Source organism: Trachemys scripta, chromosome 1 (genome assembly GCF_013100865.1).
Source record: "Trachemys scripta elegans isolate TJP31775 chromosome 1, CAS_Tse_1.0, whole genome shotgun sequence".
Classification (NCBI taxonomy): Eukaryota; Metazoa; Chordata; order Testudines; family Emydidae; genus Trachemys; species Trachemys scripta.
The window spans coordinates 14,079,954-14,102,197 of NC_048298.1; the positions used below are offsets into that span (position 1 = coordinate 14,079,954).

A 22,244-nucleotide genomic window follows, 5' to 3' on the forward strand; every position below is an offset into this window, starting at 1 on the left:
CCTCTTCCTCTGTCACATTCCCTCTCTCCTCCTCCTTCCTTGCAGACTGCACAGTGAAGGCCTATTAGGAGGCCAGCTGCAGCGATTGTCAGTTGGGCTTGGGGTGCTGGATTCACCACCCGAGCCGCAGGCTGTATACTGTCCTGTGTAGATCCTGTTGGTGCACTGTAGGGTCCTGGAACACATCATCATAGTCCAGTAGGGTCCACACCAGGCAGTTAGAGTGCAACATGCTGCCTGTTGCTTGGGTGGTGAATCCAGAAGTGCCCCAACCCATTCAAAATCACCAGGACTTGCCTCCTATCATACCTGCACTGCATCGTCTGCACACGTGCCCTAGGGCGGCCACGGTGTGCTTTGTTGTGTTTGTTGGACCCAAGGGGTGGTCATACACATACCCCACTGCTTGCAAAATTAGTAGATTTAAATCTGAATTAGTAATTGTTGCTATCCACTTCTCCCTCCTACAAGCCCTCTGTTCTCCACTCCTGCCCCCCTCACACTCTGCTCCTATCTACCCCATCCCCTCCTGACTCCTCTCTACTCCCCCTCTGCTCCCATCCATGTTTTTTTCCCTACAATATTGATAAATGCAAAATAATGCACATTGGAAAACATAACTCCAACTACAGATAGAAAATGATGGGGTCTAAGTTAGCTGTTACCACTCAAAGAGATCTTAGAGTCGTGGAGAGTTCTCTGAAAACATCCACTCAATGTGCAGCAGCAGTCAAAAAAGTGAACAGAATGTTGGGAATCATTAAGAAAGAGATAGATAATAAGACAGAAAATATCATATTGCCTCTATATAAATCCATGGTACGCCCACATCTTGAATACTGCTTGCAGATGTGGTCGCCCCATCTCAAAAAAAGGTATATTGGAATTGGAAAAGGTTCAGAAAAGGGCAACACAAATGAAGGCAGGGGGCTGGACTCAATGACCTTTCAGGGTCTCTTCCAGTTCTATGAGATAGGTATATCTCCATATATTATTTTATTTTATTATTATAAACCCACTGACTCACAACACCGGTTCACTAACCAGGCCACTATCTAATTCCCCTGGGCTGCTTCCTACCATAGTTCCCATTGCTGCAGTCTGGGTACCTCTGTTTTATCCGGGTTCCCCTGTTTGCACTGTCCCCTGCAACTCCAGACACAGCAGGGTCTCGGTAGGTACCTTTGTATCTGCTTGGGTTACAGTATCTCTGGCCTCCACGGCCTTGGGCTTCAGCTGATCCTCAGCTGGAACCAACAGAGCACATCTTCCCTCCCCAGCAGTCAGCCCCAACTGAGCTGAGCTGCTCCCTTTTATACCAGTGCACTTGGAGCATGTCCAGGAAAGTAAAGGGGGTGCAGCTTCCTCAACTCACAATGTAGGGTTAACCCTTCCCTGTCCAGTGCAGGGTGAGTGCGCCCCGTCACAGCAACATAAGCCCCTTCCAATCGTTAAAGCAGAATAAGCTCCAAACTTTTATAATATTTTTGTCCCCAACTTGTGTGTTTTGGGACTTGGTTTTTAGCAGTTTATGTTGAGCTAGGGCCTCAGATCATCTTAAAGAACTTAAACTGATCGAAGGCTTTAGACTGATTTACGATGCTGTAAGGACTTAGATCATTTTAACCTGCAAAAATGGAATAAAAATACAATTTGGGTCAGTAGGCAACTTGGGACTTGAAGGATGAGTTAAGGGGTCCCATCTGAGGACTCTGAACCAGTTTAGAAAAGTGCACCTTTACAATGCTGCACACACCTGTCCAAATAAAAATTGAAGAAAAACCCTCTAAAACATTTGCCAAAAAAAAACCCCAGACCCATTTTTTTTTCTGTAAGGTTGTAGCTAGAGAATGCTTGATAGAATGCTGTGGTATACAGGTTTTATTGGCACTCATTTAGGATGACCAAATAAACCGTTAAGACTCCATAACCTAATATCTATTATAGGCAGAGCTGCAATAAAAATAGTTTGTGATCATGTAATCAAAGACTGTATCATAATATACACTCTAAAAGGGGCCGAATTAAGGTTGCACAGGCAACATTAATTTTGGTATTTCTTAACATTTGAGTGCTTGATTTTGCAACCTTAATAAAGTTATTTTAATGTACTTTTTGTGTATAATTACATGTAATATAGTTATATATAGCCATTCTACCCCAGCATGTATTGTTATATACTTTCACCTTAGGGTAAGATTTTTCATTTTTTAAAATATACTACAATATCTCTCTTGGATCATGTCAATCAAATAGTATTACAGTCTCTCTGAGTTCACCCTGACATGATAGACTGTAATGACTGTGAAAGAGCTGATATGGTCTATTGTGTCGATGATTCTTGGCTTATGGTAGTGTCTGATGTACTTAAAAGTGTAAAGGCTACTGAGGATTCCTACCTTACTAGTTATTTCAAATATGTGTTCTATTAGCGCACAGAAAAGTATATTATATTAGCACGATAAGAGTGTGAGTTAAATTGCCAAAAGAAAACTTAACTCACCCAGTTTTAGTGCCTAGAAATTGCAGCATGCACAATACTAACTAAAATTGTAGGTAGCGTGAGTTTCTGTTGCATTGCTTAGGCATAGAGACGTGTGAAAATCTCTCAGCCTGATCATACTCAAATGTAGAACGTGATGTGCAAAATGGGGACATCATAAATGATAGTGATGGAAGCTTATGTTATGTTAGCCCTCATAGAGAAGTTATAAACTTGAGGCAGATTTTATTAGTGAGATTCTTTAGCCTGCGTTGTGCAGGAGGTCAGACTAGATGACCATAACAATTCCTATGATTCTATGACTCTATTGATTCTTATGATGATGATATGAACATAAGAACTGCCACATCCTTACCCCTTGAGCAAAAGGAGAACTTTTAATACTGTAAGGCCTATGACACACAGTTAAGCAGATCTTATTCTATCCAGTAGAGGGCAGTATTACACATGCAAACTAGCCAGTTTATTACCATATTGTGTTGTGAGACCGTAATCTAGATCGATATAATTTGAAATAACTTAGTATACTACCTTTCATGGTTGTCCCTCATTATGAGGTGCATCTCAGTTCTGACCCAAATGAATCCACTGCTGTCCCCCAAATCCTGGTGTTATCTCACTGTCAATATTTGTAAATTATTGACATTGTTTTCTAATCTTGAAATTAAGATTATAAAAAACTTTACACATGTTAAAGAATCTCACAGCATTTTGAGCTTTACCCCTCTTACTATTTTCCACTTTGAGAGTGAACTTTGTCACTTACTATGTTAAAAAAGGCAAGTATCATACATGTGGTTGGTGGAGGGTAGAGGATAAGGGTAGTATTTACATGAGGCAGTTATGGGATTGGCAGTATGGGCTACAGTGACTTTTACCCCTAAATTGCTGTCTGAAATCCAGCCCGTCTGTCATGATTAATAATACTTTGCGTCTAATTAGTAGTATTACTGTAGTAATTAATAATATTTGTCACTTACAAAATGCTTTTTGTGTGAAAATCTCAACATGCCTTTTAAATATGGGTAAGTATTGTTGGCCAGATTTTTAAGATCGGGTACCTGAAGTTGGACACTTAAATCCATATTTAGATTCCTAAAGTAGGGGCCAGATTTTGGGCCTGATCCAAAACCCACAGAAGGCAAGAGAACTACCCCCAGCTACTAGACACTTATGAAAGTTAGGTTACTGATTTAGGTGTCGAATTTTAGGCACCCGCTTTTGAAAACACTGGCCTATTTACTTCCATCTTACTAGTGGGGAAACCGAGTCACAGAGAAGTTAACTATTTGAACCTGGTTTCTCACTAAGCCAGTGGAAGATATGAATCCATGTCTCCTGACTGTCAGCTGCATGATCTATCCCAGCACTCGCCAGCAATGCCTCCCTTGAGTTGAAGGTTGTTTGGTGGCCTATGTAAAGACACTCAGGGGGGATTGAGTTTTAGAGCAGAAAGATGATTTTGCTGCTAAGGCACTGGACTGAGACTCAGGAGATTAGGCTTATTGTGTGACCTTGTGTAAATCAATAATGTCCCTCTGTGCCTCAGTTTCTCATCTGCAAAATGGGGATAATCACCCTGCTTTTGTCTCTCTTGTCTATTGAGACTGGAAGTTCTTTGGGCCATGGTTTTTCTTCCTCCTTGTACAATGCACCCTCCGCCCCTCATCTGGGCGCTACAGCAATGCAAAGACCGACAACAGTGCAGTTTCCAGTGGATAGGAGTCCATCTGGCCCCCTTGTTTGACAGTCCCTTAGCAACGAGGCCTTGGAGCTGCCTGGGCCAATCAGAAAAATGGTGTGTGTGTGTGGGGGGTCTGGGGCAGCTCCAGCGCAGTCTGCAGCGGGCGGCGGAAAACTCCTGGCACGTCCAGTCAAATCAAGCGCTGGACCCCTAGCTCGCTGCCCCTCCCAGGCCGGGCTCGCCGGCCCTCTGCAGCGTCCCTGTCGCATTCCTGCCCTTGCTGCACTCACCCCTGCGCCTGCCAGGGAGCGGGGGAGCGGGCGGGAGAGCTCGGCGGGCGGCTCTCCCCTGCAGGGCTCGGGGCTCCCGCGCGCGCCTTGCAGGCGCAGGGAGGCGCCCCCCGCCCCTCCGGGCTGGCTGGGCTCTGTGTGTAGGGGGGGGTTTGACGTGCGCGTTTTGGTGCAATGCGAATTATCGCCAGTCATTCAGTCAGGAGGGGCACTGACAGGCGGCGCGGCAGCAGGAGAGGCTGGAGCTGGGGGGGTGGAGGGGGGGGGCGCTGTTTTCCCCTCCGCCTCCCATTGCCATAACAACCAGCCACCGCCAAGGTGCCGGCGCAGTGAAATCCCTCTGGCCAGCAGCGGCAGCTGCCTGAGACAAGGCGGGGACCCTGGCGCGCTCCGCGGCTCTCACGCACTAGCGAGGCTCGCCTGGCGCGCACTAACCCCCGCTTTAGTCGCCTGCAAGCAAACTAACCCGGGGCGGGGGGGCGCACGCTTGGAGAGAGAAAAGGACTCGGGGCTTTGCTTGGAGGAGGAGGGGGGGCAACAAAAGTAACTCAAGCAGCAGCTTCCAAGTGTCCTCTGCTCCCTGCAGCCGGGCTGCTGCTGAGTTTGGCTGGAAACCCCCCGGGGGGGTGCAAACTGACCGGGGGGGGGGGATAAAACCCGCCAAGGAAATCCCCCTTGAAGGCAGCAGCCCCAATCGGTGAGACGGGGGGGAAGGAGAGACGGGAAGAGAGGGACGGAAAGGGACAGAAGCAAAGAGGAAAGAAGGAAGGAGAGAAAAAGCGAGGGAGGAAACAAGGAAAGGGGAGGGGGAAAGAAAGAGGGGAGGAAAAAATAAAAAAGGGGGGACGGAAGAGAGAAGGGGAGGAAGACGCCGGGAGGGGAGAGGGGGGAAGCAGGGTCCGCTGGAGCCAGGAGGAAACACACGGCGCCGCAGCGAGCAGGAAGTCTGAGTGGGAGAGCAGCAGAAAGACGAGAGGGTGGAAAGAGGAAGCAGCAGCAGAAGAGAAAGCAAAAGCTCCCCGTGCCGCCCGCTGCCCGCCTGCCCGCCCTGGACTCAGCATCTCCGGCTCCTGCCCGGGCGGGAACGCTGCGCCGCCGCTGCCGCTGCCATGGCCCGGGAGAACGGGGAGGGCAGCGCCTCCTGGAAGAAGCAAGCCGAGGACATCAAGAAGATCTTCGAGTTCAAGGAGACCCTGGGAACGTAAGTGATGATCGGGCCGGGATGCGGCCGCCCAGCCGGTCCTGCTGCTGGGGCTGGGGGGTGATGGGAGCCGGACCCACCGTCCCACTCCGCTGGCGGGGCCGGGCTGGCTGGCTCCTGCCCATCCATCCCCATCAGTCGTGTGTGTGTGAGTTACAGACAGATGGGGTGTGTGTTAGTGTTTAATCTGAGTGTGTGTGTGTGTGTGCATGGTGTCCGTATGCCAGCCTGCGCCTGAGGTTGTGTTTGATGGGGTGCGATCGTGTGTACGAGCCAAAGAGTGTCTCTTGCTGCGTGTTTGTAGGCATTTGAGTGTGTGTGTCCGTCCGGGATGCACTGGGGTTGGCGTGTTTCTTGTTTCTGTCTCGTGAGTGTGTGTTGGAGAAGGTTTGTGTGTATTGAGGAGGTGCGTGCTGTGTATCGTGGTGTGTGTGTGTCCGTCCGGATACCTTTGTGTTGGTGTGTCTCTGTCTCATGAATGTGTGTTTGAGAAGGTTTGTGTTTGTGTGGATTGAGGATGTATGTGTGTGATGTGTTTGTATGCATTTGAAGGCTTGCTGATTTGTGATTGTGTCATTTTTGTGTGTGTGGTGTTTCATGTATATTTGAAAATGTGTTAGAATTAGTGTGTATGCCTTGATATTTATTATTACGCATATAAGACTATGTATGCATATGTTGGTGGCTATATGTGTTTTAGTAAGCGTGTGAGTGTACCTGTGTTGTTTGGTTTGTGTTACTGTGAGTGCCTGTGCGTGTGTGCTGTTCCATCCAGCACTTTGGTGGGCACCAAAGCATCCAAAAGACAGCCCTGCTTATATACAGTATCTCGTTTTTTTCCTTTGGGTGTGTAGCAAGAAGTAGGTTGAATCAGTAATAGAAATAACAATATATTTGTATACAGGGAAAATGGGTGTATACCTAATATTGACCCCCCTGATCAACTCACTTTCTGGTCAGCTGACCCCACTATTTAGACTAGTATGTTTGTTTTATCAAAAATATTAATAGAAATGTAATTTAAAATATACATAGGCTGAGAAAGAGCGAGAGAGTGCTATCTTGATTGGGCAATGGTAAAGGTAGTCCGACTTTCATGCTTTCTGCTAAAGCTGATGGCAGTCTCTTCGTAGAAAAAAGATCAGAAATAATAAGAGTGGGTTGGATGTGTTTCATCTAGTATGTTACCATAGTTTTGCTGGTTTCACTGTTTTGTTTTATTTTGTGTCTGTTCATAAAGATTAGTAAAATGTTAGACTTTTTGAAGGTTCAGAATAAACATGTACAGATGGTAAAAAAAGGGAACAGGATGTAGTAAAATACTTTTCACTTCAGCAAGGAGGCGTGTGTATTTGTTTAAAAAAAAAGTTTGTTTAAAAGCCATTATGGATGTGGATGGCCATGAGTTCTAGGAGAGGTTAGCATATGGACTGCTTGTATTTGTTGACTTTACGCTTCTATAGCATCTGGCTCAGTCATGTTCTGCGTGTCCCTGGCAGCTGTATTTTGAGCAGCTTTACACGCAACTTTAGAATGACTATAAGTGATATTAATTCTAGGTTGTACTTTACATACTGAGCACTGTATGTGCTACTTACAAAATACAGTTAGACTAGTCTAACATAGTATTTCAACTTCTTTCTGCTTCCAAGGGAGGGCTCTCTGTAAACATTAGTATATTTTTGGTTCACTTTTGATTTCCTTGTGAACAAACTGTGAGTAAGAATCAGACTAGACATTTAATGTTGAACTAGGTCATGCATCTGGATTATAATAAGTAGACATTGTAATATTTAGTAAAATGCGTAGTTTAGTTAATCGAACTAATGTTTTACAGCTCTTTCAAGATGCAAAGGGCAGTATAAGTGCTAAATGTTGTTATTATTTTAGTTTATTCTCATCCTCTTTGTCTAGCTCTTGTACTGACAACATTTGGTGTAATAGGAAACATGTCCTTACTTGTCATCTTAGGTATGTAATTCTTTGCCTGCACTAAAGGGTGTTGGAAAAAGTAAAATCATAACATGAAGAGATTAATTAAAGCTGCAAGTCTGTTCCCTGTGGTTTCCACTATAAATAGGCTTGGCATAATTCAATTTTTTTTAATGGATAATATCAATATTTATTTTAAAGCATTTTTTATTTTCATGTAATTAAATTTTCATAGTTGTGGGAAATTATGGGAGGGTCAGACAATAGGGGTGACAGATAATTGTTATTTAATGTAGAAGTTGAGATTAAAAAGTTAAAGTTTTATAACCATTAAAACACAAATTGTCGACATCACATGTCAAAATGTACAAAGTAAATTCTAATACATTCTCTTTGCCTATTTGTAAATTTCAGTTATTATCAATGGAAATATTTTTGTTGGTTTGTATATATGATGAAATCAATATTTACTGACATCTACTGATTAAAAATCGAATCCTTCCAAGCCTAATTATAAACCTCTGTCACCACAGAAGATTGTCTGTGAAGTTCTCTCCGCATTGTATGAGTTGTGCCATTGAAGACTTCCTATGTCTGGGGCTGATCGATCATGTCTCCATTGAAATCAGTGGAAGCACATTAGAGACCCAAAGTGGCTATGTGCATTTTATCCAACAGTTCAAATATACTGGTGTTACTGTTGCCATTGAAATTAATTAAATGTAGCCACTGAGTAGTTTGTGCCCTTAAAGATTATTTGTTAATGTCACAATTTGCAAGCTGTGGTCACAGGATTCTATTTAACTATAGTTGTAAGCAATGAAGTTTTTAGATGTGACTTAGTTTAATAGTTAAACTGCAAAGTTTTGCAAAAAAAAAAGGCAAATTAAATTAGATATAATTAACATATTATGGAAGACAGATCAAAGTCAAAGGGAGCTGGCATAAGGAAAGTAGGACCGGCCCTATTATGACAATTATAAATATTTTTACATTTAAAACCCAATATTTGTGAATCAGTTCCTTTACCACTCCTGGAGAGAGCATGCCCTAGTAGCAGAGTGCAGGCCTGTTAATCAGGAAATCTGAGTTCTAATTTTGTTTCTGCCACTGACTTTCAAAGGTGCCGAACACCTGCCAATCTCATTGACTTAAATGGAACTTGTCAGTGCTCAGATCTTCTGACAAATTAGACCATTTGCTGTCCAACTCACAAAGCCCAGATCCTCAAAGGTATTTAGGCAAGGCTCCTAGTTTCCATTGAAATCAATGGAAGATCGGAACATAAATAACTTTGAGGGTCCAAGACCCCGAAGGCCCCCCCATTAAAGTCTGTGGACAGGATCACAGTGTTTTAATTGGGAGTTATCTCAGGCCATGAGGTTCAAGTGATCAAGTCCTTTATAATATGATTTACAAACAAAGCTGAAGCCTGATTTGGTCCCTTCTACAATATAATGCTGAACCATGTTGGAAATGACATATGTAAGCTAATTCCACAATATACTAGATTTTTCATAGTGTAGATGGGACCTTAATTTCCGTGACTCAGTTTCCCCATCTGTAAAAATTGTATAATAATACTTATTTGCCTCAGAGGTGAAAAATTTTGAGGCCCTCAGATGAAAGGTACTAGATGAAGGTGCATATATTTTCTAGTTCTCTGTCATCTTTTATCTAAGGATGTCAAAGTGCTAAAAGCACCTATAACACAAGCGCAGCCCTTTTTCTGTGTTCTCAGCATCTCTCTAGGTGGCTGTGATGAAATAAGCTGTGGTAAGGAAATCACAGAACCCCCAAATCAGGACAGAAAGTGAAAAAAAACCTGTTTTTCAAATATAATACAGTAGCAGGGGACACATAGGTAACTGCCTCCTGTTGGAATGCTGAAGTCTTGGTCATTTGCCTTCAGTGAATGCTCTTGTGCAGTGGTGTTTTCTTAAGGAGTTGGCTGTAGTATGAAACTGGTTTAGATCATACAATTTTGCAAAAGTTTTTCCCCTGGTGCTGGTAGCAGTGTGAAATTGACTAGAGTCACAAACATAGCCCTGGTCAATTTCACACTAGGGCTTGGACTACAGGGAAAAAGCTTTTGTTCATTAGCAGAATCCCAGTAAATCTCTGCTCCTTGGCAATCCTGAAAGTAGAGGAGACCAGGAAAGGACATAAGAGAGACAAATATAAAGAGACAGAGATAAAAGAGTGAGGTGTGTGAGAGAGAGAGATGTAAACAGAGAAGAAAAAAGGGGAAGGAGACAGAAATGGAGATGAAGAGGTCAGAAAAGAAAGACCAAAGCGGAAACTGCTCAGAAAGGAGAAGTGAGAAGATGAAGATATGGGAAGGAAGGAAAGCGAGAGTGAGAGAATACTGTTGAAAAATCTCTCTGAGAGCCTAGCACTCAAACAAAATTCCCATTGACTTCAGGAATTGGGTTCTTTTGTTTTGTATTGACATCACTTTGCACTAGAAATGATGGTCCTGATTTATCCATGTGTTATTCCAGTTTCACCCCATCCAATGGTGTAAAAATAGAATAACATTGTGGTGAACCAGACTCTATGTAGGTAAGTTTGGTAGTGCCTTTGTTGCCTTTATCCCCATTTTTGAAGTTGTATGTGTTCACTCCTGAATATTGTGTTGGGACAAATAACTAAGAGGAAAGTCAATGCAGAAGGAAATATATTTCTCCTAAAACCAAACAAAAACATAGTGATAAATATTGGTCCACTTCCGCAGCTGATGTACATTGTCATGGCTTCATTAAAGTCAGTACAGCTACATCAATTTACATTAGCTGAGGAGCTGGCCCACTGTTTATCTTTACAAAGTTCAACAGATTCACCTATTGTAGCTCTAGACAATCAATTTACCCACTTGGACAGGTGGAAAACTGCGTCGACTTGCCACTGGGAGATGTAAAGTTTCACAACAGCAATGGAATCTGTTAAGAAAATAGATAATCATTTAAATACCGTTCTCTCTGTAAGCCCTTGAAATTTTAAAGCCAGGTCAGTGTCAATTTTTAAAGCTGATAATGTGACATTCCAAGAGATCATGAGATGCAGAATGCTGTCTATGCATTAGGTTAAGAACAGAAGAATGGCCCTACTGGGTCAGCCCAAAGGTTCATCTAGCCCAGTATCCTGTCTTCTGATAGTGGCCAATGCCAGGTGCTCCAGAGGAAATGAACAGAGGTTGGGAAGGGGAGAAAGCCTTAGGTTGGTCAGCTGGTCTGTTTAATCTAATCATCCTGCATTTCTAAAGCATCTATCATTGTAGAATTTAGGCTCTGTTTACATTACAGTTATAGCTCTGTTGGGGCCATCATTTTGCATGTTTAGAAGGGAGCAAACGCTGTTATATCTGTGTTATGGGACTGTTGCTCTTGTTCTGAAAAGATAGGGGTGGAATGCGATTCCCTTAATTTGGTAGTAACGAGATATAGCCCTATTTGCACAGACAACCCCAAATTATGTTATAATAACCCAGTTGTTGTGCATGGCCACAAGTGAACTGTAACTATGTCTCAACCTTGTTGTAAAGTGCAGTGTAGAAGGAAGCTAGAGGTGGTGGCACTGTCTGAGGGCCTTTCTGTTCAAGTCCGGTGTCCTCACTCTTCCTTCCATATTCCGAAACTCACCGTGACATTACTTTTCGCTCCCCTCCCATATGCTCATTCGCACTCTGTCACGTATTCACTCAAAGACTGTCCCACAAGCACTCTCCTCTCACACCCCGTCTCTGTCTCTCACACCCAGACTAAAGGCTCTTCTTGCACCCATGCACACTCTCACATATGCTGTGGCTCAATCACACATAATAATCTCACCTATGCACGTACATTTTTCAACATACACTGACTCACCCACGCACTCCTCATGCTCACAGAGGCTGTCTCTCATCACTAACTCACTCCTTTGCTTGCGGGTGACTGGCTGGGTCTCATACCAAGATGCTATGCTATTAGTAGAGGTGGATAAACCTCCTCCCTTGTAAAAACAATGAGGAGTCCTCCTCTCTTGTGCAAGCAGACACCCAACCTCCTCCTCCTCCACTTGATGCAGGAAGATATCCACCTTATGTGTTAGTTTTGAGGACACCTCTTGGTGGATGGTGCCATGTGCATTTGGGTGATAATGCAGGTAGGAGGGGCTGATAGGTGGGTTCAGGTAAATGGTTGGTCCTGGCTCTCACTGATCAGAAAACTTTCTTTCTGATGGCCTAAGATAAGAAAAGTTTGCACCTCTTGAAATCATTTGTATTCTCGCTGTCAAGATGAATCATGAAACATGAAACCTTTAATTGTGGGTGCCACCTAAATTATTAAATAGTTTTCACTCCTGTTATTGTAATTTAATTCTGTGAAACTTCAATAGCTTCTTGAAACTTAAGGAAAAAATTGATATTTGCCCCTCATCTGGTTCCCTATCCCTGAAAAGACTGAGGGGCTGTTTGAATTTGTCACAGGGCGATTGGCCCCTTTAAAAGGGAAGGTGGGGGGGTCCAGTGAACCTGTGACTGATTATGTGCTGTCCATTTGGGCATAAGGGAAGGCATCTGGGCCTTATAAAAAGGGAAACAGGATGAGGAAGCTGGGGGTGGTGGTGGGGAGTGAGAGCTGTTGCTGAAAGGGTTCCTGAAGGAAGCAGTTTGGGAAGAGAGTTCAGTGGCTCAGAGTTCAGAAGCACCGCAACCCCCAGACTACAAAGGGATGAGACTACAGACCTGGGAATGGATGTGCCCAGGTGAGCTAAGGGGAGAGACTGAGCAGAGCCTGGGAAATTGTGCCTGGTAGAGAGGATTGCAGTTGTAGGCAGAGAGACCTCCAGGAGGAGGGATGTGCCCAGGAGGAGAGTGGGGCAGAAGAGGTGGAAGAGAGTTAATAAATCAGTCCCCGATAAGGGGGTTTGTTATTGGACGTACACCTCTTTGGATTATTCCTGGGAACCTGTGAAAGGGAAATAAGAGGCAGGATGCTGCACAGCCATGTTTGGCCATCAGGGGGCACTACACAACAGGCACGCCCATCTCTTCCTTCTCTGCTGCTGACATCACAAGCAGTTCCTGTTCACATGTTGTGACTGTCGAGTGGAGTTAAATGGAGAAAATACTGGGGTTTATCATCTGTTTTTCTCAGTTTGATAGTCTCTCTGCTTAATTGTGTTAAGAGGACATACATGAGTACCAAGGTATTGTACTTTCACATGGATAAACTACGGCGTGTTACAGCATTGTTGAATCTAACAGAGAAAAGCATAATAAGCACCAATGGCTGGAAGTTAAAGCCATTCAAATTAGAAATAAGCCCCCCTCCTCTCTTTTTTTAAAACAGTGATGGTGATTAACCATTGGAACAAGCTTTGAAGGGAAGTGGTGGGGTCTCTATCTCTTGAAGTCTTTACATCAAGACAGTATAATAAGTTTTCTGTAAGATATGCTTTAGTCAAAGCCAAGTTATTGGGCTCAATACAGGAATAACTGGATGGAATTTTATGGCCTGTATTATGCCGGGATCAGACTAGATGATTTAATGGTCGCTTCTGGCCTTAAACTCTATGGATCATTGTGCCATTGGAGCACAAGGATACAGGAGTTGGTTGTGATGTCACAACAGCATGGGACATACAACAACTTCTCTGGCTTCTCTGGGTGGAGGACTCAAAGCTGAGGTCCAAATACTAACATTTCTTTACATTTTGTGAAACTGCTGAGAAGTTTTAATGGACACAGTTATCATTCAGGATCAATAAAAATATTGGGAAGAATAAGTTAAGGTGATACTCATGTTTTTAAAGTCAGGTCATTCTGATTGCTATTTTGCAGCCTGACTTTAGAAACCAGCATTTATTAGCGTTAGACATGATGAGTTCCTACAATTTGCAAAGTGGATTTTAGGCTCTTAGATAGTATAGAACATTGGGTCTAGTGTTAATGGTAATAGCGAATTGAAATGGGAGGGGAAAAAGGCAAGATGGTAATCAGAATTAAGGTCTGATAATTAGTGAATCAAAAAGGCTAGAGAAAAAAACTGCTATCCATTGGCTGAAAGAGGGAATTCTTCCCAGCTCTGCAGTGATTTATAGCATTACTTTCTAGCCATGATGCTTCATCAGATATCAGATATTAAAGTGGCCACTGATCCACTAAACCAGGCAAAACTACTGCCCAGGTACCACAGAGGTCAGATTGCCGTAGGCCTCCTAAACATCCAGGGCAGGTCTGAAAATATTGTTTAATCAAAGACTTCAAGAAGGCAGATTGTTGGGGGATAGCCAGTTCACATACAATACATGTTCCCTGGTATGCACCAGTTTACTTTACAAATGTTATCTTCCACTACTTCCCTTTCAGCTCCTCCCCCCTCATCTAGCACCACCCTCCTTTCTCTTTCCACAGTTTGTCTTCCTATATCCTCCATCACTGCAATAGCTGAGTGCCTCCGAACCATTCATGTATTTATCTTCCCAACTTCCCTGTGACATAGAGAAGTACTGTCATTCCCATTATATAATGGCGTGGGAAAAGGGGGTGGGGAGGAGATGGTTAGAGCAGCAATTCAGCATTCATATGCTTACTCACTTTGGGGCTTTTTGTTCTGTTCTTGTACAGCGCCTAGCACAACAGGCTCCTGGGCCACGAGTGGGGCTCCTAGGCGCTACTGTAACACAAATCATTAATAACACTGCTCTACAGCCAAAATGCTTCTGAAATAAATGTAGTCAAACTTTACTAATTCTGGGTCACTGAGAACAAAAATGATGCTTAAAATTGTTGATTGGCTCCAGTTTTCAAGATATGCTATTGGGTCAGTATATACGACCCTTGACTTGGGAATGGCGGAGGATAAGTGAGTTATAAAGGGAAGGGATCTCAATTTAAACCAGAAATGACTAAAATACATCTTTGACTGGATCTATGAATAAATCTATGACTGGGTTTGGACAGTACTTGCTTTTTAGGCAAAACAATGAATGATGCAATCTGAAGCTGGTATTGCGTCATACATGATATGAATTGCATCATGTTATTCCTAGAAGTCATGGATGATGCAATCATAACTAAGCTTACATCACTCTGCTGAACAAATTGCCCTATATCAGCTCTAGAAATCATACAGTGTCGTGGTCTCTTATTTATCAGTGTTTGATTTTGCAAAGGGACACATTTCTGTTTACCCAAAGTGAGCAGAGATGCCTCGTACTTGTGTGAAGAGTGCAGATAACTTCTGCTATGTTTGTGGTGAAGTGACTTTTGCATCACAAAAGTGCAGTATAACCACTATGGTTAAGAAAGCCTATCACCTTTATTTTGGCTGCAAAATTGGAGATCAGGACAAGAAGTGGGCCCCATACATATGCTGCAACACTTGTGCAACAAATCTTTGCCAGTGGTTGAACAGGAAAAGGAAATCTATGCCTTTTGCAGTGCCAATATTTTGGAGAGAGCCAACAGATCATACCAGCAATTGTTATTTCTGCATGGTGCCTCCAGTTGGGAAAGGTGTGTCAAAGAAGAAAAAGTGGACTGTGCATTATCCAAACATTCCATCAGCTATACCACCAGTACCTCACGGAGAAGGACTGCAGGTTCCTGATGCACCAGAATCATTCTCACTTGAGTCAGACGAGGAAGAGGATGAAACTTCTGGTCCTGAACCATCAATGTCACAGGACCCACATTTTCTCCCATCCTCCTCCTCCTCTGAAGCACACCTCATAACACAAGGTGAACTGAATGACCTTGTCAGGGATTTGGAACTACCCAAGAGTAAGACAGAGCTGTTGGGCTCCAGACTACAGCAGTGGAATCTCCTGGCAGGTGATGTTAGGGTTTCCATGTTCCGTGACCGTCAAAATAATCTTGTCCCATTCTTCTTCATGGAAGTTGATTGTGTAGCCTGCAACAACATCGATGGTGTGATGGCAGCCCTCAACATCGTTCACAATCCAGATGAGTGGAGACTGTTCATTGATTCATCTAAGACGAGTCTTAAAGCTGTTTTACTGCATAATGGCAATGTTTTGCCATCAATTCCAGTGGGTTATGCAGTCCATATGAAGGAAACCTATGACAATATGAAACAACTTTTGAGGTGCATAAACTATGACAACATCAGTGGCAGCTTTGTGGCAATTTGAAGGTTGTTGCTCTCTTGCTTGGTCTGCAGACTGGATACACAAAGTACTGCTGTTTTCTCTGCGAATGGGATAGTCGTGCAAGAGATTCCCACTACATCAAGAAAGATTGGCCACTCCGACAGTCATTGGAGCCTGGGAGGAAAAGTGTTCAGCATCCACCACTTGTTGAATCAAGGAAGATTTTGTTACCACCCTTACATCAAGCTGGGTCTGACGAAGAACTTTGTCAAGGCCATTGACAAAACACAAGGAGCTTTCAAGTACCTCCATGGAAAATTTCCAAGGTTAAGTGAAGCTAAGATAAAGGAAGGTGTCTTTGTTTGTCCTCAGATTCGTGAACTTCTTCGAGATGATGCATTTGACCATGCACTGCGTGGCAAGGAAAAGACGGCATGGAAAGCCTTCCAGTTAGTGGCAATAAATTTTCTCGGAAACATCAAGGCAGACAACTACAGGTTGTTGGTGGAAAACCTCCTCAAGGCATACAGAAGCCTTGGTTGCAACATGTCACTAAAGATACATTTTTTGCACTCTCATCTAGATTTTTTTCCACTGAACTGCGGAGCAGTGAGCGACGAGCACGGCGAGCGATTTCACCAGGACATTGCAACAATGGAGAAATGCTATCAGGGCAAATGGAGCCCATCAACGCTTGCAGACTATTGCTGGACAGTGACAAGAGATGCTCCATTTCACGAATACAAGAGACAAGCCAAGAAGCGCCGAGTAGACACTGAATAGGACTAAACTATGTACATAATAGTTTTTTGCCTTTTGTTTCATAATAAATTTTATTTATATAACCCTTTTGCTGATTTTTAAAGTGTTACATAAACAGGACAGGTGAAATCTTATCATGTAAAGCAACCATAAACACATGAAAAGACCTAGGTTTACAATTTATGATTAAAACTATCTACACAATACACATAGACATAAAATGTAAAAACTTAAATATCTGAGAAACAGTAGCCAATCAGTTGTTTTAATTGTCATATTTGAATTCAGCACATCAAAATACATAATAAATGGCATATTTTATCTCCGAAGCAGACGACTTCGCAAAAATTGTAGACCAGTGTAATAATTCATCAGTTTGCAATTTACCATTGCATGGCACCTGGTAGACCAGAGCAAAGTGAGTATAAAATACTGCCATTCTTCAGTAGTGTTCTGCACAGGTATAAATGGCTACATGAGGTGTGCAGCAACAGTCCCAGGGAAACTGAGGCCTGGTCTATACTAGGAAAAGAGGTTGGTATAACTACATTGCTGAGGGGTGTGAAAAATCCCAACCCCTGGCATAGACAGGACTAGGTTGACAGGGGAATTCTATTGACCTAGCTATTGCCTCACGGGGAGGTGGAGTACCTACGCTGATGGGATAACCCCTCCTGTCGGAATAGGTAGTATCTTCCCTGAAGCGCTACAGAGGTGCAACGGCAGCAGTACAGCTGCACTGCTGCAGCGTTTTAAGTGTAGACAAGCCCTAACTTGGCTAAGGTTATACAGGAAATCTGTGGTAGCGCACGGTGCTCAACCTCGGTTTCTCAAGTCCTGCATTAGTGCCTTAACCACGAGACTATCCTTCCTCTCTTCATCTCATTGCTGTTGGTGTGAAATCCTTCTTCTCTACATCTCTTGCCATCTGGAGCAGCCTGCCTGCCTCCTTCACCATCCACCTCTTTTCAAATATCAGCTGAAAAAAATTTCTTTTCTCCCTCTGCTACTCACTTCGAATACTTTCACACTTCACTGTGTATTTACATGTTGCTACATGCTGAATATGGTTTTGAATGATTTTTTATTTACACCTGTAAAGCATCAAAGGATACAGTCTATACCAAATAAAGTTGCACTGTTTTGGTTTGTATGATAATAATGAAAGCTTATAATAAGGTTCTCAATTTATTGCCAGTAATGGCATTCACTTAACTGGTGAGTCACAGTTTACACTCATGATTATTTAATAGGACCTAATTTTCCAGTCATTTCCAGTAGTATGAAAACAAAGTTGAACTGAAAAGATATTATTAGTAAGCAGGTTAATGAATCAGATGAGGAATGAAAGAGTTCCTCGGGGCAGGGATCTGGCACTTTATCAGTCTGCAAATAGATTTGAACATCAGTGGTGCAGTATAAATAATAATAATCATAATTTATATAGCTGCAAACATATTACTTAATGACAAATGAAATAGCCTAGCTATCAAAATATTTCTGTTGTCATCATTTTCAAAAATCATTATGACTCATAAAATCTATCTATCTAATCTAACCACTGATGTGTGTTGTCTGGCTTAGCAGTTCCTGTAGTTTTCTGTAGATGTGTCAATCATTCTTTTTTTCTTTTTGAAAAAAGGAAACTATAAAAAAATGATTTTTTAATGAACTTTCCAAGGCCCTTTTCTGGTGTTTTCACGTTGAAATCTTTGTATGGAGTTTTATGCCAGATTTAATCACCAAACAGCTTGCACAGGTTAAATTAAACTAATATGTATTTTTGTTATTCAAATTTCTTGGCTGAATTGAAAAGCTAATTTGTTTCTTTTTAACACTAGCTGTGCTGAGAAAAATCTATTGAGATAATGAGACTCTTGGATTTGATTTGACTGTAAAACATCTGAGACCAGAGCTTCAGCATTCCTATTGCAATAGATAAATGATTTCTCTGGCTCTTTTCCTTGGTAGTATCAGATATCACATTTAGAAACAACAGTAACTTTGGACAAACAGCCTATGTAACCAGGGAGAAGAACTAAAATACCCTTTTTTTTTTTCAGAGGATGGAGGCAAAGTGCATGTGGAGAGGTGCTTTTTGAATTAAAAAAGTCAAGTTCTCATAAGGAATCCATTTTAATTTTCACATAAATTTCCAATTTAAACAATATAGTTTTAGTCTAATTACACTTTCCAGGAAGAACAAAATAAAAGACTTTTTTTAACAGTGCAAAATGAACATGGAGAGTTAACATCAGCAGCAATGTGATTAGGAGCTCTGAACAGAGGCCCTTGGAATTGACAACCTGCTCTCTCCTTTAATTTTCTATGCATTCTATTCCTGCCCTGTTCTCTCTCTCTCTCTCTCAAAACCTGAGGGCACCTGAAGCAGTAGCTTGATCATCAGAAATGCAGAGGACTCACAAATCCAAGCCAATGTTAATAGGAGTTATGGATGCTCTGTACCTCTGGAGAAAATGATTTGTGAGTTTTGGTTCCTGGATCGACACATCTTGGTCTTTATTAAACTCTGTTACCTTGGTTCTCTGTTTATAAGGCTTGAGCTTGGACCACTGAAGTCAATGGCAGTTATGGCATAGGTTTCTATGAGGGTAGCATCAGACACTAATATATTTTTCAGCAGTGTTGTGAAAATGAATTCAGGCTTGCACACCTTTTAAGATCTTCAAATGAAGGTTGTTCTGTTAGTGCAAGGCATCATTATTCCAGTGTTAGGATATTATAGAAACATGGTTATATCCCTGTGGTTTAACAGAATACCCCATTAAAAATGCTGGCCCAGCTATGTTATTCTACCACACAGAAATATGTTTACATTTATAATGCTTGATATGTAAGAGTTCTCAGAAAAGGGTGGAGCTTTGGTAGTTCGAAATGCTACAGCACAGTGACCTACTCACACTTGAGAATGATCTTGGTTTTGTTTTTTGTTTTTTTGTTTTGATTTGGCAAATGCTGAACATATTGTGTATGTTTGGATCTTGGCCCTGATGAGGGAAATGTAAAGATAAAATCACTCTTATTATTAGTAGTATTATAGTAGGCGTATACAGCTGTGGACTGTAATAACTTTGGTCTAATTTTGGTTGTTGGGTTTAGTGTGTGGGAGCTGGGTGCTGTTGGTGGCCTGTGATGTACAGGAGGTCAGACATGATGATCTGGTGGTCCCTTCTGGCCTTGAACTCTATGATAGTCCTCAACATAGGTTAGGGCTCCATTGTGCTAGGCACATAGTAGTATATACAGCACATAGTAAGAAACAATGCCTATGTAGAAGAGCTTGCAGTCTAAATAGGTAACACAAAGGGTGGGAAATAGAGTTAGTCATAGGTCACACAACATCTTAGTAGCAAAATCAGGGCTAGAACCCAGGTTTCCTGAATCCTAGTTCAGTGCCCCTATAAACTGGACTATGCTGTCTCTTGAAGGTGGGTCATCACTAGCTTTTTCTAGACATATGGCTTTCTGGCTGGGCCTGTATCTCTAATTAATTTTAATTAGTTAACACTTGTAAAAGACTTTGAAAATATAAAGCACTATCTATGCACTATTGCCATTACTTTATTTTTACTCTTATTACCCAGCTGCTTAAAAATAAAGAGGAATTGTTGAATTATAGAAAGAAAAGAGGGAATAGCATAGTTAGTCTATCTACATGCACAGTGCAGGATCATTCACAACAGAATTCCATCCTCCTGGGCTTTTCTCAATCTAAGCTTTTTTCCACCATTTCCCCGGAGAGACTATTCCATTGTCGAACTGCTCTTGCCATTAGGAATTTTGTCCTGATATCAGTGTAAATGGTCTTATTTAATTTCAATCCTATACTTCTATTTATACCCCCTTGCCCCACCCTAATAGGTTCCTTTTTTTTCATCTGGGTTTACTTGGGCTAGAAATTATAATAAAGGAAATAACGGGTTTGAAAGGGTGAGAGAAAACCTAATAAGAACATAAGAATGGCCATACGGGTCAGACCAATGGTCCGTCTAAGCCAGTATCCTGTCTTCCAACAGTGGCCAAGGCCAGATGCTTCAAAGGGAATGAACAGAACAGGGCAATTACCGAGTGATCCAACCCTTGTCGTCCAGTCCTAGCATCTGGAAGTCAGAGGTTTAGGGACATCCAGAGTATGGAGTTGCATCCCTGACCATCTTGGTGATAGCCATTGATAGACCTGTCCTCCATGAATTTATCTAATTCTTTTTTGAACCCAGTTATGGTTTGGTCTTCACAACATCCCCTGGCAATGAGTTCCAAGGTTGAGTCTGGGTTGTGGGAAGAAGTACTTTCTTGTGCTTATTTTAAACTTGCTGCCTATTAATTTCATTGGATGACCCCTGGTTCTTGTGTTACATGAAGGGTTAAATAACACTTCCTTATTCACTTTCGCCACACCATTCATGCTTTTATAGACCTCTATAATATGCTCCCTTAGTCATCTCTTTTCCAAGCTACTATCACCTTACTGACTTGGGGAGGGCTTGTGCTTTTTACCAGGCAAGAATCAGCTCGCCTGTAGAAAAGAAGCTCGGAATGAGCTAAGTTTCAGCAGAAAAGAAAAGCTTCTCAAAGGTAAACAGGTGTAAAGTGCTCAGATACTAGAGTGATGAGGGCCATGTAAGAACCTAGATATATAGAAAACTCTTTGTGCATCACTTTAAGTAAGAGATGTCTGAAGGAAAAAGAGAGTTGTCTGCTGTCATTTACACCAATGTAAATCTGGAGTAATTTTATTGATTTCTGCTGTTCCAGTTTGCTGTAGTTGCTCCAGATTAACACTGAAGTAACTGAGAACAGAAGCTGGCCAACAAAAGTACATCAGCCTTGGATTGTTCTATTCGTATTTCTAATGCGGAATTGACATTTGCACTGTCTAATGCAGTGTACTTTTAGCAGAAGCCGTGAGCCCATGTTGTTCAGAGAGATGTTATAGATATAAATCCTAGCCTATTAAAAGATAGACCTAGATAAAAGGCTTTAGAGAGCTTCACAATCAAGGACATTGAATCAACTGTTATAATCGGTCCTGTCACTTCCCATTTTAAAAAAAAATCAAGCAACTTTAATATTCTTTACTGACAGCTCAGATAATTCTTACTCAGACAAGCAAGCAGGTGCATCCCTGACATATTAATAGAGATCATAAACAGAAATAAAACTGAAAATATATTAATAGGACAGGTTGTGTGGCATTATCTGCAATGGAGGAAAGTCAAAAGACTGAGGATGGTCTCTTGGCTAAAGCACAGTACTGAGAGGTCTGGGTTGTAGTCCTGTCTATGTCATAGAATATCAGGGTTGGAAGGGACCTCAGGAGATCATCTACTTCAACTACCTGCTCAAAGCAGGACCAATCCCCAGACAGATTTTTGCTCAAGGATCCCTAACTAGCCCCCTCAAGGATTGAGCTCACAAGTCTGGATTTAGGAGGCTAATGCTCAGGCCAATGCTCAAACCACTGAGCTATCCCTCCCCCCAATGTCCTAGGTTGCCAATGTACAATAGTCAATGGGAGATCAGTGCTTAACCTGCTAAGTTGTTTTTTGTAAGTCCTACTAGATGCCTATCTGTGTCTTTAGGTGCCTAAATACCACTGTAAATCTGGCTCTTAATGCCTCTCTGCTTTCCCCTCCTTGTTTGTGAAGTGGGAATAATAATACTGACCTACCTTACAGGAGTGTTGTGAGATTTAATTCATTAGTAGAGGTCCCCGCGCAAAATATTTAAAAAATTCCAGGGACCAGTGGGAAG

General features: G+C 42.2%; 1 protein-coding gene across 1 annotated transcript in view; it reads left to right on the forward strand.

Moving 5' to 3' along the window:
- The first annotated feature begins 5,359 nt into the window (after positions 1–5,359).
- CAMK1D (calcium/calmodulin dependent protein kinase ID) overlaps positions 5,360–22,244 on the forward strand; it is a 349,263-nt gene continuing 332,378 nt past the window's right edge. Inside the window, exon 1 of the mRNA XM_034764971.1 lies at positions 5,360–5,678. Coding sequence (XP_034620862.1) covers positions 5,587–5,678 — 92 coding nt within the window. The 5' untranslated portion in view covers positions 5,360–5,586. The remainder of the gene's footprint in view (positions 5,679–22,244) is intronic.